Source organism: Schistocerca cancellata, chromosome 4 (assembly GCF_023864275.1).
Source record: "Schistocerca cancellata isolate TAMUIC-IGC-003103 chromosome 4, iqSchCanc2.1, whole genome shotgun sequence".
Classification (NCBI taxonomy): domain Eukaryota; kingdom Metazoa; phylum Arthropoda; class Insecta; order Orthoptera; family Acrididae; genus Schistocerca; species Schistocerca cancellata.
In genome coordinates, this window is record NC_064629.1 from 516,788,344 (window position 1) to 516,803,080 (window position 14,737).

The 14,737-nt window shown below is 37.0% G+C and overlaps 1 protein-coding gene across 1 annotated transcript in view; it reads right to left on the reverse strand.

Annotated features, from left to right (window-relative positions):
* Window positions 1–14,737, reverse strand: part of LOC126185150 (signal recognition particle 54 kDa protein) — a 57,972-nt gene that overhangs the window by 17,644 nt on the left and 25,591 nt on the right. The window contains exons 2-3 of the mRNA XM_049927995.1: window positions 10,169–10,345; window positions 9,211–9,440 (exon numbers count right to left, since the gene is read on the reverse strand). Coding sequence (XP_049783952.1) covers window positions 9,211–9,440; window positions 10,169–10,345 — 407 coding nt within the window. The remainder of the gene's footprint in view (window positions 1–9,210; window positions 9,441–10,168; window positions 10,346–14,737) is intronic.

Genomic DNA, 14,737 nt, shown 5'->3' on the forward strand with positions numbered 1-14,737 from the left:
GAGCTTTTCTTTTGCCAAACATTTCCTTGTAGATGCTTGTATATAAGTTTTTTAAAGATAATTCAAAGTTATATAATTTTTAGATTAAATACAGTTTGTGGACTGTCTTTTGTAAATCATTTTCTGAATCTTTTATGGTACCTACATCATCTGCAAACAGTTTGTCTTTGGTAGCTCTTTATCATATTTCAGAGCAAAACTTTTTTCCAGTTGTGAATGATGATGTCCATACAAAAGTTAAATAATACAGACTCCTTTACTCACAGTTATGTGCTTCCCCCCCACCCCCACCACCATTTACCCTAAATAGCAGTTTTAAAAAACAGTTAGTAGATGGGCTGAAGCTCCTTCCTCTACCACAATTTGTGTCTGACCACTTTGTCAAAAGCTGTAACATAATCTACGAAGCCTACAAATGTGTAAGATTATGGATATATCTGTGTCTTTCAAATAATTGTGTCATACTAAATACACAGCCCATACATGACCTTCCAGTTAAAAAGCCTTGCTGGTAATTAAATATCATGGTATATGTTACAACATTTCATATCCTTGTTACTATTTTACCATAAATTTTGTATCCCAAGTTTAGGCCCAAACCCAGCAATTCCCACAATTATTTCTATTTGGCACAAAAAGGGCTTCAGTATAGCCATCTGACAGATAGCATGTCAAACAAAAATCATCACTGATATCTACAGCCTTTTAAGGAAGAGAATAAATGAATATTTTATGAGTTGCATGTTAAGAGCAGTTATAGTCAGCATCTTTATGGTGGCTCTTATTTAGCACTCTTTTGGGCTACACCCCTAGTTTGTTCCTACTTTATGTAAAAATGAGCAGTGTGAAATTTTGGCATTCAAAATTGGTAAACACACAAAAAATCAACCTCTGCACAATATTGCTTCTGATTATTACCTAATATAGACAGATTGTTTACTTAATTTTCCTAGTTGATTGCATTCTCATTGGTAAGTGTGCTGAGCTGCCCCTTTTGATGGTCGAGCCTAGACCAATCCAGCAGTCTTTCACCTCCGAGGAGAGTGTACAATGTATTCGTCTATAGTTCATTTATAGTACATAATTTATTTGCTAGGATATTACTCTGATGAAATAAACTGCCAATATCAAATAAATGTGAATGGTTTTCATTTATAATTTGTCATGTACAAATTAACTGAGCATCAAAGTGCTGTCCCAGCTATACGGGATGTGATGATTAATTGGGAAAAAGCATTAATTTCAACAATGACACTATGAAACTAAATACCAAAATTAGAAGCTCTGTATTATCAATGGAGACAAGCAGAAAAAAAATCATAGTTGGAGGTTCACAAGTGAAAAGAAACAGGGTTTTTAAAAAAACTTGAGGAAATAGCAAATGTTAATAGTTTGTACATCATCAATAATGAAAAGGATACTCCATTTTTGATAACTCAATGGCCGAAGGATGGGCCAAGATTAATGTATGGGACTGATTACCAATCATTTGAGAAAAAGCATTTCTGAATAAGCAGGGACAGCTTTAAAAGACAAGAGCAAGAGTGAAACAAATCGGAACCTCTACAATTCAGCATATATGTACTTATATTATAACTTATAGAACACTTATAAACCACTTCTCTTTCAATGTTGGTACTTTCATGCATATATTGCTTGCTTAACTTACTATGGAAAGGAGCAGACAAAAGTTGTCTACAAAACATGTTGAATCAGGTTTTTAGTCCTATGTTAAAGAATTAGTTTCTGATAAAACTACCAAATACAAGCACTTCTAGTGGTGCAAGTGCTTTAACTGAATTTTTTTAAAGACCTTTTGTATCTACCTTGCAGGCATAAATATATTAAATCATTCTTAGGAGAGTTTTTGTGGAAATGATGAGGTGTGGAAACACAGGTCCGACTAGATCAGTTTTGAAAACAATTCAAAACATTAGGTCAGCAAATAACATTAACAAATTCCAAACCGCAATTCAGTACTGAAAGTCACAGAACACTGGGATCAAGTTGATATGTCTTGAATCCTCATTTTACTTTGAGATACAATGTGAGAACAGAGTATTATTTGGAAGGTTTAGAGTTCGATGGTATGTGTCTTGTCAAATCAGAATCTTGTAGAGTATTTACCTATGCTCCGATGCCATCCATCATGCAGGGTGGATGGCAAAATGCATTTATAATTAGAATATATGTATGTTCTGTCATAAATATTAATTATGGCCACAAGAAGATAATGCAATTTGTATATTTTCACAACTGTGTACATTGAAGTATGATTCTCATCTCTTCAAAAGTTAAAGCAATTTATGTGTATTTGGATTTCAGTACCTTTTCCAAAACCAAGTAACAATCACATTTGTTGATCCACTATATTTCACACATGGCATTATTAAAACTGAAAAATCTTTTGTGGTACCTCCCACCTGTTCTGTCATTTTGGCCACTTTTAATCTTCATTAATCTTCTGCGTTAAAAATGGAAATGGTATATGCACTGCTTTAGAGGCAAATATTAGAAGAATTGAAGTAGACATCAATCAGCTCTCAGAAAATTTTAATAATGGTATTTAACAGTTTGCTTCAAATAAAGCAGTAGTATTTATTACCAAATTTGATTTGGGTGACAATTATGTAAAACAGGTCCTTCACAGTGGCAGGAAAATAAAGATTTTCAGTTATTAATCTGAAAGTTGTAAATGATCCACATAAAAGAGGCATCTAGCTTAAGGGGGGCTACAGTAAATAATTTTCAAAAAATGATGAACAGAAGCAATATGTGTCACACGTTTTATCTGAGAATCGCAATAAGTTTCCATGGCATAAAAAGCAACTATCAAAGAACAAGGGTTTTTACAAGGAAATGTGGTTTTATGATCATATTTATGTCACAAATGTAGTGCACAGCAGGTAGATAGATGGCAGTAATCAAAGTTAATACAGTGCTTTTTCACATTTAGCTAGAAAGTTTTTTAACTACCTATATGAGAAAAAAATAAATATGACTTTTATGTATATTGAAACAAAGCACCTGGAGCAGATGATATACCCTTAAAATTATTAATATCCTTGAGAGAACCAACCATGACACAATAGCTCCACCAGGCAGGCAGGTTATACAAGACACAGGGAATATCATCAGACTTCAAGAAGGATGTAGTAATACCCGTACCACAGAAGCCAGGTGCTTCCATGTGTGAACATTACAGAACAATCAGTTAATAAGTCATGGCTGCAAAATAATGGCATGTATTACCAACAGATGAATGGAATGATTTACAGACACTGACCTTGGGGAGGAGAAACTTGGGTGAAGGGGAGTATGGGAACACATGAGGCAATATTGATCCTACAGCTTTTCTTTAAATGTAGAATGAAGAAAGGCAGATCCACATGTATTGCACTTGTATATTTAGAGAAAGCTTTTCATGATGTTGATTTAAGTACATTCTTTAAAATTTTGAAGGTAGTGGGGATAAAATACAAGGGGTGAAATATTATCTACAATTTATGTGGAAATCAAACTGTTGTTAAGAGTTGAAAGACATGAAAGGGAAGTAGTAATTGAGAAGAGAGTAAGGCAGGGTAGTAGCCTACCCCTGATATCACTGTATCTGTACACTGAGCAAGCAGTAAGGAAACCAAGGAGAAATTTTAAAAAGGAAAAGAAATAAAAATTTTGGGGTTTGTCAACAACACTGTAATCCTGCCATAAATGGCAAAGGATTTGAAGGATCAGTTGAAAAGAATAGAATGTTTTTTGAAAAGAACTTATGAGATGAACATCAACTAAAGTAAAAGAGGGATGAGGGAATGTAGTAAATTAAAATACTTGGTTAGGAAATGAGAAACTAAAGGCAATAGACGAGTTTTTCTTTTTAGGCAGCAAAGTAAATGACAATGGCAGAAATAAAGCAGGTACAAAATGTAGACTGGTAATAGCAAGAAACTTTCAGAAAGTATTTGCCTGGAGTTGTGTCATGTGGAAGTGACACACAGATTATAAAAAATGCTGACACAAAGAGTATAGAAGCTTTTGAAATGTGATGATGTAGAAAAATGCTGAAGATAAGATGAGTTATTAGGATAAACAATGAAGAGGTACTGAAACAAAATGAGGAGAAAAGAGATGTATGGGACTACTTGACAAAGAAAAGCTGATATGATGCATCTTGAGACATTAAAGAATAGTTAATTTGGTAATGGAAGAAAGTGTGGAAGGTAAAAAGTATAGAGGGAGGCTGAGGCCTGATTATAAAGCAGGTTTAGATGGACATTGGCTGAAGTAGCTAAGAAGAGAGGAAGAGACTTTTACAGGACAAGCAGCTGCTATCTGAAGGAAGATGGAATACTGTAGGGTGGTAAGGTGGACTACTATGTTCTTGACCTAGTATGTGTGCCTACCTACTGCTGAAGACCTCCACTATACAGTGGCCATCTTCACTCATTCTGTTGTAAACAAATATATGGGATTGATTAAGTCCCACTACCATTTCAAAAAAATCATAACTTGGAAACTATCAGAGATAGAGAACAAATGTTTGTTGTAAAATCTTTAGGAGCTTTCAAACTTTTTCTTGTTTGCCCTTTGTTGCAGATCTGACTTATGAGTGTGCATGAAAATGGTGACAAACCACAAGAAGGTGCACTGTGTCATCTGACACACAGAATCCATGTATGTGACAACGGTACTGCAGAATTATCAATGCCAGTACCAGAGGGCAGCGCAAGCAAAAATAAAAATTTGAAAGAGATGAGCAGTGTCAAAGTGGAAACTGCCCTTTGTCTCAAGCACATGTTGACAGAGTACAATTTGTATTTCAATTCAGCCAGCACAAGTCAGTTCATTGTGCAACACACAAATTTCAGCAAAGAAGATCAACTGCTCATCACGTGTTACGTAACCAATTACACCATTTTACATACAAAGTACAAATGGTCCATGCATTGTTGCCAAATGATCTCCATCTGCAGTAGGCATTTGCGTTTTCCATGGTGGCCTCTATAGATGCTCACAAAAATTACCTGACAAAGTGCCTGTTTTCAGATGAAGCAATGTTCCACATTTCTGGACATGTGAGTCACCACAACATTGGGATTTTGGACTCCAACAACCCACACAACATGCATGAACACATCTGTGACAGCACAAAGATGATGATGATGATGATGATGATGATGATGATGATGATGATGATGATGATGATGTTTGGTTTGTGGGGCGCTCAACTGCGTGGTTATCAGCGCCCGTACAATTTCCCAACCTTTGCTCAGTCCAATTTCGCCACTTTCCTGGATGATGATGAAATGATGAGGACAACACAAACACCCAGTCATCTCGAGGCAGGTGAAAATCCCTGACCCCGCCGGGAATCGAACCCGGGACCCCGTGGACAGCACAAAGCTTAATATTTGGCATGGCCTAATGCGCAATAGGGTGGTAGGCCCATCTTTCTTCGTAGAGATATCCTTAAATCGAATTTCAACAACATGGGGTACCACAACATCGGAATTTGAATGAGTGGGATGCCCCACATAACATATTTCCTGGGAGAGGGATGGGTCATTATGATCTCATTGTATGGCCCCTACACCCTTACATTCTCCAGATGTCACACCATTAGACTTGGTTTGGTGGGGTTACATCAAGGATCACATGTGCACAACACCAGTCCCTCGTGAGGGAGTCGCTACGTACGTAATAAACAGTATTCCATTTGAGTCCATAGATGTATCACGGCACTGCACTGAATAGATATTTGAATGTTGTGCACGGGCAGTTGAATTTAGTGAAACTAAACTTCTAATTGATGCTGTTTATAGGTCCCCTAACACTTACTTCAGAGCATTTCTGATCAAGGTAGAAAGGGTTCTTCTCACGTTGTAGGAAGTACCAGAAATTAGTTATATGTGGTGACTTCAATATAAATTTTGTATATGATGGAGCAAGAAAAAGGATATTGGTAGATCTCCTAAATTCATATGAACTGATGCAGACTGTTTTTTTTCCAACTAGGGTGCAGGGAAACAGTAGCACAACCATAGACAATAGGTTTATTCATTCCTCATCACTAGATGGGCATTCTGTTAGTAAAAGAGTGCATGGCCTTTCAGACCATGATGAACAAATTTTACCACTAAAACACTATTGTACTCAAACAAATGGAACATATAATTACAAACTGTGTAGGAAAGTTAATCCAACAGCAATAGAGAGTTTTTTAAACCTTGTCAAGGAACAAGAGTGGCAGGATGTTTATAGTGCCGATAACATAGATGATAAATGTAATGCTTTCCTTAATACATTTCTCATGCTCTTTCAGAGTTGCTTTCCATTATAACATTCTAAACGGGGTACTAGCAGTAATATGCAGCCCAGGTGGCTGAGTAGTGGGGTAAGGATATCATGTAGAACAAAGAGGGAATTATATTAAAATGTTAGAAGTAGTCACAATTGAGCTACAGTAGTCCATTACAAACAGTATTGTAAGGTGCTTAAAAATGTTATTAGGAAGGCAAAGAGTATGTGGTATGCAAATAGAATAGCTAATTAGCAGGATTAAATTAAAACCATATTGTCAGTTGTGAAGGAAGTGTCTGGTTAGCAGCACAAGGTTGACGATACAGTCAGTTCATAGTAAAAATATTTCTGTTACTGATAAATCAGATACATCAATCATTTTCTGAGCATTGCCGATGACTTAAATAAAACTTCAGTTTCTACAGGGAATCATATAATTCTCTCGGCAAATTTCTTTCCAAGACTGATGTCTTAAATACTCCTCTGTGGTACAGACAAGGGGGAAATTGGGTCAATAATTAAATCACTGAAGACTACGGACTCTCATGGTTATGATGAAGTGCCTAGCAGAACATTCTAGTACTGTGCTGCACATGTTAGCGCTGTATTTAGCCATATTTGTAATTTTTCCTTTAAGAATGGTCAGTTTCCTGAATGATTAAAGTATTCAGTAGTAAAGCTGCTTTATAAAAAGGGAGAAAGAGATAACGTAGACAATTTTAGACCTATTTCTATGCCATCCGTGTTTGCTAAAGTTATTGAAAAGGCTGTGTATGTAAGGACAAATGATCATTTTATATCACACAATTTGCTGTCACATGTACAGTTCAGCTTTAGAATTCGTTTAACAACTGAAAATGCTATATTCTCTTTTCTCTGTGAGGTTCTGGATGGGTTAAACAACAGGTTTTGAATGCTAGGCATATTTTTTGATTTAACTAAGGCATTTGTTGTGTTGATCACAAAATATTGCTCTAGAAATTGGACCATTACAGAATACGGGGAGTAGCTCACAATTGATTCACCTCTTACTTTAGCAACAGACAGCAAAATGTCATTATTCACAGTGTTGAGAATGGCTTTGATGTGGGGTCTGAGTGGGGTACGTTTAAGTGGAGGTGCCCCAGGGATCAGTGTTGGGGCCACTCCTGTTCCTTATTTATATAAATGATATGCCCTCTAGTATTATGGGTAGCTCTAAAATATTTCTGTTTGCTGATGACACTAGCTTGGTAGTAAAGGATGTTGTGTGCAACACTGGCTCTGTTTCAAATAGACCAGTTCATGACATAAGTTCATGGCTTGTAGAAAATAAGTTAATGCTAAATCACAGTAAGGCTCAGTTTTTACAGTTTATGACAACAATTCAACAAAACCTGACATTTTAATTTCACAGAATGGACATATGATTAGGCCTAGTGAAACTGAACAGTTCAAATTTCTAGGTGTTCAGATAGATAGTAAACTGTCATGGAAAGCCCACATTCAGGATCTTGTTCAAAGGCTTAATGCTGCCATTTTCACTATTCGAACAGTATCTGAAGTGAGTGACTGTGCAACAAAAAATTAGTCTACTTTGCTTATTTTCATTCGCTTATGTCGTATGGTATTATGTTTTGGGGTAACTCTTCCCATTCTAAAAGGATATTTTTGGCTGAGAAACGGGTCGTTCGACCCCTGTTCACAAGCCTGGGTATTTTGACATTGGCTTCTCAATATATACATTCTTTACTGTCATTTCTTGCTAACAGTATTACCTTATTCCCAAGAATAAGCAGCTTTCACTCCGTTAATACTCAGCAGAAATCAAACCTGCAGAAAGGCGTGCAGTATAGTGCTGCATCCATTTTCAATAAGCTACCACTCAAATTCAAAAATCTTAGCAGTAATCCACGCGCTTTCAAATGAAAACTGCAGTGTTTCCTCACAGGTCACTCCTCCTATTCTGTCAAGGAGTTCCTTGAAAATTAAGCTGATTCTTGTTGTATTGTTGACTGCATTGACTTGAACTTATGGACTAACTTTTTTTGGGTTCATAAACATTTTATTTTTATCTGTTATTACTTTTATGTTGTAATTTCATATACTGACACATTATATTACCTTGGAGATTTGCTCCTCAATTTGGTCCTATGGAACTTGACGTCTAAATAAAATAAATAAAATGTTGCAATCAGAACTATTGATGATGCAATGCTGACTCGTACTAGTGCAGACCTCTAATATCACCTTGAGCGAGTGGGGGCACACACTGATATTCTGGCACAGCAGTAGAAAACTATGAGAGCTGCTAATTTTTTTTACAACAAACCCTGATTTTCTATCTTAAATAGTTTCCAAGTTATGATTTTTTTAAATGACAGCAGTACTTTATGGATACCTTGTATTAAAAAGTGGAAGCTCCAGTGTCTTTCTGTTCTGAGATTTAGAAACCACATGTTTCAGACTTTTTGTATGTGTGTGTGTGGAGGGGGGGTTGTAAATGACAGTTCTTTTTCTTTTCACTTTAAGGCATTTCTTTAAAATGTGACAGTTTCACTAATGAAATAATGTTTGGTTGGCAGTTCCTCAATCGTAAAAACACCCATTTTGATAAGTTAAAAACAAAAAATAATCTATCCAGTTGGAAAATCCATCACTAATGTTATGAATGTTACTAGTTCAGTGACTGATATAAAAGCTTATGTGAACAATCTATTTTCACAAATACCACCTTCTGACAAAGAAGAGCCATTTAAAACAAGAGGTAACAGGTGATGATTTTTTGGTCCATCATGGTTCTCATACATCCACCCAATACTTCTTTATTTGTTAGTTCTCAATGAAAGCAACAAAATTTGATTAAACAGAAGAAAATATTAATAAAGATAATTACATGCAGATCAACTTTTTAGACCTGTTTTTACATATTACCTCCCATAAAATGGAATTCTTGCTTTTGTAGCATTCTGCTTGAGTTGGTCATAAGCACCTGCACGGAATGTGTCTGCGCAAACCAAGCATGCCTTCCAATTCTTCTTCAAATAGTGGTAAGCAAGTTTTGTACAAGTTGTTGTCTTTCCAGAACCTTGAAGCCCAACAAACATTATAATATTTGGTTTTCCTTTCACAGGCTGGTGTGCTTTCACACCTGGATCGACTAACTGAAAACAGCAAATAGCATGACAGTAATATAATCCAATAGGTAATTACAATGAATACAAACTTCAAAGAAAACCTGGCCTAATTACACAAAATTTGTGAATCATTTTCAATAGAAGAATCTAAACCAACATACGGTTGGACCTGAGGATTCACTGACAGTTATACTGCTTCAGTCAAATTACAATGAAAAACTGAACTTAGATTTAAAAAGTGCTGTTGAATATGGAAACAGAGAACAAGATTTTGTATGTGATTTATTCTAAAAACTGCACTTTTTAAAAATGAACACTACTAAAAATTTTGACATATGGCAATGGTGGCTACCTCAACAAATTTCACTGATGAAATCTCTTCTGGTATCAGCTGACTAACAGCTTTTTAAAATACTGGGTATTTCAATGCAAATTCATCTGCATAAGTCACCACACAGAAAGAGTACTTTGATTTTACAATCCATTTTCTTCTGCAAGGAAACTAAATAATATTGAACATAATTACTATAAATAAATAAAATATAATGTTCTGTCACAAAATGATAATAGTTTACTTCTTTAACTTGACTGGGACTCTTAAGTTAATGAAACATTTAATTTTATGTCACCATGTGAACATTATGAAAGATTTCTTACATAACAATAGCCTGCATGGTAAATTATGTGATTATCCTTGTTAAGTACCATTCTCACTCTCTGTGTGACGCAGTAATGCACTGGGATTTAAAACCAACCTTAACGAGCTCCTTGAAGACAGCACTCTGTATCATTCTCCTCTTATTTAAACCACCTGCCATTTCATCAAAATCTATAACCGAGCGTACATTCTCACGAAGTTTCTTTACCAATCTTATATTCACATCAGCTTCTAGGAGAGCAGCACATATCTCTTTTAGCATAGCATTGAGGACCTGAAACAATAAGTAATGAAAGCACATCATTTCTGCACAATCTTGGTAATATTAACAACTTACTAAGCTATTCTGCTGACTGACATTCCACGAGTAGTTACTGTTTTTCCTTTTCATACTTGGTAACTATGGCAAGGAAAGCGTTTCTGAAGAAGATAAATTTGTTAACATCGAGTATAGATTTAAGTGTCAGGAAGTCATTTCTGAAAGTATTTGTATGGAGTGTAGCCATGTATGGAAGTGAAACATGGACAGTAAATAGTTTGGACAAGAAGAGAATAGAAGCTTTCGAAATGTGGTGCTACAGAAGAATGCTGAAGATTAGATGGGTAGATCACATAACTAATGAGGAAGTATTGAATAGGATTGGGGAGAAGAGAAGTTTGTGGCACAACTTGACCAGAAGAAGGGATCGGTTGGTAGGACATGTTCTGAGGCATCAAGGGATCACCAATTTAGTATTGGAGGGCAGCGTGGAGGGTAAAAATCGTAGAGGGAGACCAAGAGATGAATACACTAAGCAGATTCAGAAGGATGTAGGTTGCAGTAGGTACTGGGAGATGAAGAAGCTTGCACAGGATAGAGTAGCATGGAGAGCTGCATCAAACCAGTCTCGGGACTGAAGACCACAACAACACTTGGTAACTGTCCAAAGTACTTTTGGTACTGAACACTTGCCAATTACAAAAAAATGGTTCAAATGGCTCTAAGAACTATGTGACTTAACATCTGAGGTCATCAGTCCCCTAGACTTAGAACTACTTAAACCTAACTAACCTAAGGATGTCACACACATCCATGCCCGAGGCAGAATTGAAACCTGCAACCGTAGCAGCAGCGCAGTTCTGGACTGAAGCACTTAGAACTGCTTGGCCACAGCCCCCGGCACATGCCAATTACATACAATATTTTATCCTGGTGGTAACTGACAGAGCTTTAAACTTGAAGTATTAAAAGTGAAAAAGCATCTTGATCTTGCAACAACATTTCCATTTAAATCCATTCATTCACTTGAGTTACTAATCCAGTTGCCAAGATATTTCAACTGCCCACCATTATTGGCACTTGTGCAGTTATCCATTTCTAAGACTTTAACTGAGTTTATTTTTATGAAAAATGTTAGGTATTTTATTTTATCTTGGTTAGTCACTAACTCAATCTTTCATGCATGTTTGAACTGTGAATTACATTATTTTACAAAATATATACCCTTCTTTCTTAGCAGTACTATGTTACCTGCATATATGAGACATTTATATGTGCAATCCAGTTGGAGAACCACAACCAACCACTGTCTCCACATCTCATAAACCCTACTTCATTACAGAATTTACAGTGTTGATCCTCAAAATTTGATTACAACTCGTAAGCTCTTTGCGTCCAACTGAGTCATCTTAGCAAACTTTGTTGGCCAGTTAAATACATTCATGTCTCTATACAAACTACAACCATATGTTGCCATGCCCAACCTCCTCCCCCCCCCCCCCCCCCACACACACACAAAAAAAACATTGGAAAAGAAATGCACAGTTTTGTTATACACCCAATGTTGCTGAAGGTACAATTTTGTTGTCAGCAGTGGAATGTATGGTTTCAAGAAGATAAAGCAGATATTGAGGGGCAAATGGGGAAGGAGGTTTGTAAGTTATGCTAAGAAATTGGTCCTTCTAGTTTTTGCTGTCAACCCTTTACTTTTCTAAATAGGTTTCATTTCCACAAGCCAACTCCAAATTTCACATATCATACTTGTGAAGCCTATGGATTAAAGAGTGCATGTATATTCCAACTTTTTTCTAATAATTGCTGGTGTCTGATCATTATCAGGCAGATAATTTTAAAACATTTTCATGTTGCCATTCATCATCCATTTGGTGATGTTCCTGCCTCAAATATCAGTTTTGGCCATTGGCGTACTGAAAGTAACTTGTGGATTTAAACAGTTAATTAGTTCATAAAAATATTCCCTCCAGTTGGCTGTTGTTCAGCATTTACTAATTTGTTTTTCCCCTCTCAAGAGCGCTTTCTCACACATTTAAGATTTTGGACAGTTACTCCCTTGTCTCCATTCTTCGAATTAAATGTTTTTATGTTCTCACACAGTAATACATTGGTTGGTTTATTGTGTCTCTTTATTTTAGACACTACACTGTACATCACAGTACTTGAACTTTTAATACTTATTTGGCAGATGTAATTCTCATTATCCGCTTTAACTCTACAGTATTCAAGTGGTAAGAATTCTAAATATGCAGAAAGTCATCCATGCTAACCTCACTGGCAAAGCTCCCTCTAACTGTTAAATGTTCATGTTGTATCGTAAGTTCTTCACTGTTGCAAACAATGGCTACACGATGCAACATCTGTAGGAAAAATTCCTGTATCACACAGCCTCTGTTCAGCACTGAATAGTACTCACTGAAACCAGTCCGGAAGTGGCTGATGAGTTACACAGGTTCAAGAATACAAGTTAGGTGACAGTTCATCACATGTTCCAAAATCTTTCATATGTAGCTGGTAACAACAGAATCATTACAATACTAGAGGATATAGAAACCTTTTCCCGTTTTAGTAGAGATATTTTACTGGCTTCCTGTCACAAGCTGAAGTAATTTCTTTCAGGCCAAATAAAATTAAAAAGTCCAAGACAGATACCTGCAGATTTTATAGGTTGATTTTGCAATACATCATTCTAGTTTCTAGGCCTGGCACTGTAACATTAGCCAATGTTAGAAGGCATTTCACATTCCTTATAGATAAGTGACAGCTGTACGATTTCTGGTAGGTTTTCCTCATTTCGCCACAGCAACAACCAATGTTTATTTACCTTTACCAGAGATCTCACAGACTACAATACAGTGGTAGCTGGTGTGGAACAAATGATTGATGTTATTAACTTCTATCATGATCTCCAGCTTTCTATAGTTGCTGTACTTGATTTTGCTCTTGTTATTTGAAATACTGCAATGTCCTCTGTTTGCATCTGGACCTCTGCAGAGCAATCTGCTTGCCCCTAACGTCAGAAGGTAGTCTATCTTCAAATCTGATTCAATGATTTTTTGATGAATGGTTTAGTGACTTAGAGGATCACTTTGATACAGACAGCTGGACGAACAGCATCCATTTCACACTGAAATGTGTGTGTCTTCATGACCTCCTTTGAAGCAGGCAAGTAAACATAAGGAAGTAGTCACTTGAATGCAAGTAAGAAAAAGGAAGAGGAGGGGCCCATGGCTGAGATCAACTCAGTTGCAATGCTGAGGTGTGTCCCTTGCCCACTGCACAAAAGACGCATTTCCTTATGGAAGAAAGGAACAAGTTTTAACATACTGTTGACGATAGGCATAAGAGACAAGAGCACAAGTTGGAAAGGATAAGGATGGGAAAGGAAATTCGCCTTGGCCTTTTCAAAGGAACCATCCTAGCATACATACACAATATGATCAAAAGTATCCGACACTCCCAAAAACATACGTTTTTCATATTAGGTGCATTGTGTTGCCACCTACTGCCAGATACTCCATATCAGTGACCTCAGTAGTCATTAGACATCATGAGAGAGCAGAATGGGGCACTCCGCAGAACTCGTGGACATCGAAGGTGGTCAGATGATTGGATGTCACTTGTGTCATATGTCTGTACATGAGATTTCCACACTCCTAAACATCCCTAGGTCCACTGTTTCCAAAGCGATAGTCAAGCAGAAACACGAAGGGATACGCGAAGCACAAAAGCATACAGGTCGACCTCGTCTGTTGACTGACAGAGACCACCGACAGTTGAAGAGGATCGTAATGTGTAATAGGCAGACATCTATTCAGACCATCACACTGGAATTCCGAACTGCATCAGGATCCACTGCAAATACTATTATATTTAGGCGGCAGGTGAGAAAACTTGGTTTTCATGATCGAGCAGCTGCTCATAAGCCACACATCGTGCTGGTAAATGCCAAACGTCACCTTGCTTGGTGTAAGGAGCATAAACTTTGGATGATTGAACAGTGAAAAAACATTGTGCGGATTGACGAATCACGGTACACAATGTGGCAACTCAATGGCATGATGTGAGTATGGCAAATGCCCGGTGAATGTCATCTGCCAGCATGTGTAGTGCCAATAGTAAAATTCAGAGGTAGTGGTGTTATGGTACGGTCATGTTTTTCATGGAGGGGGCTTCCACCCCTTGTTGTTTTGCACGGCAAGAGCACAGCACAGGCCTACATTGATGTTTTAAGCACCTTCTTGCTTCCCACTGTTGAAGAGCAATTCGGGGATGGCGACTGCACCTTTCAACATGATTGAGCACCTGTTCACAATGCACTGCCTGTGGCAGAGTGGTACACAATAATAACATCCCTGTTCTGGTACCGCGCGCCGTGGAATTTGAATCCGC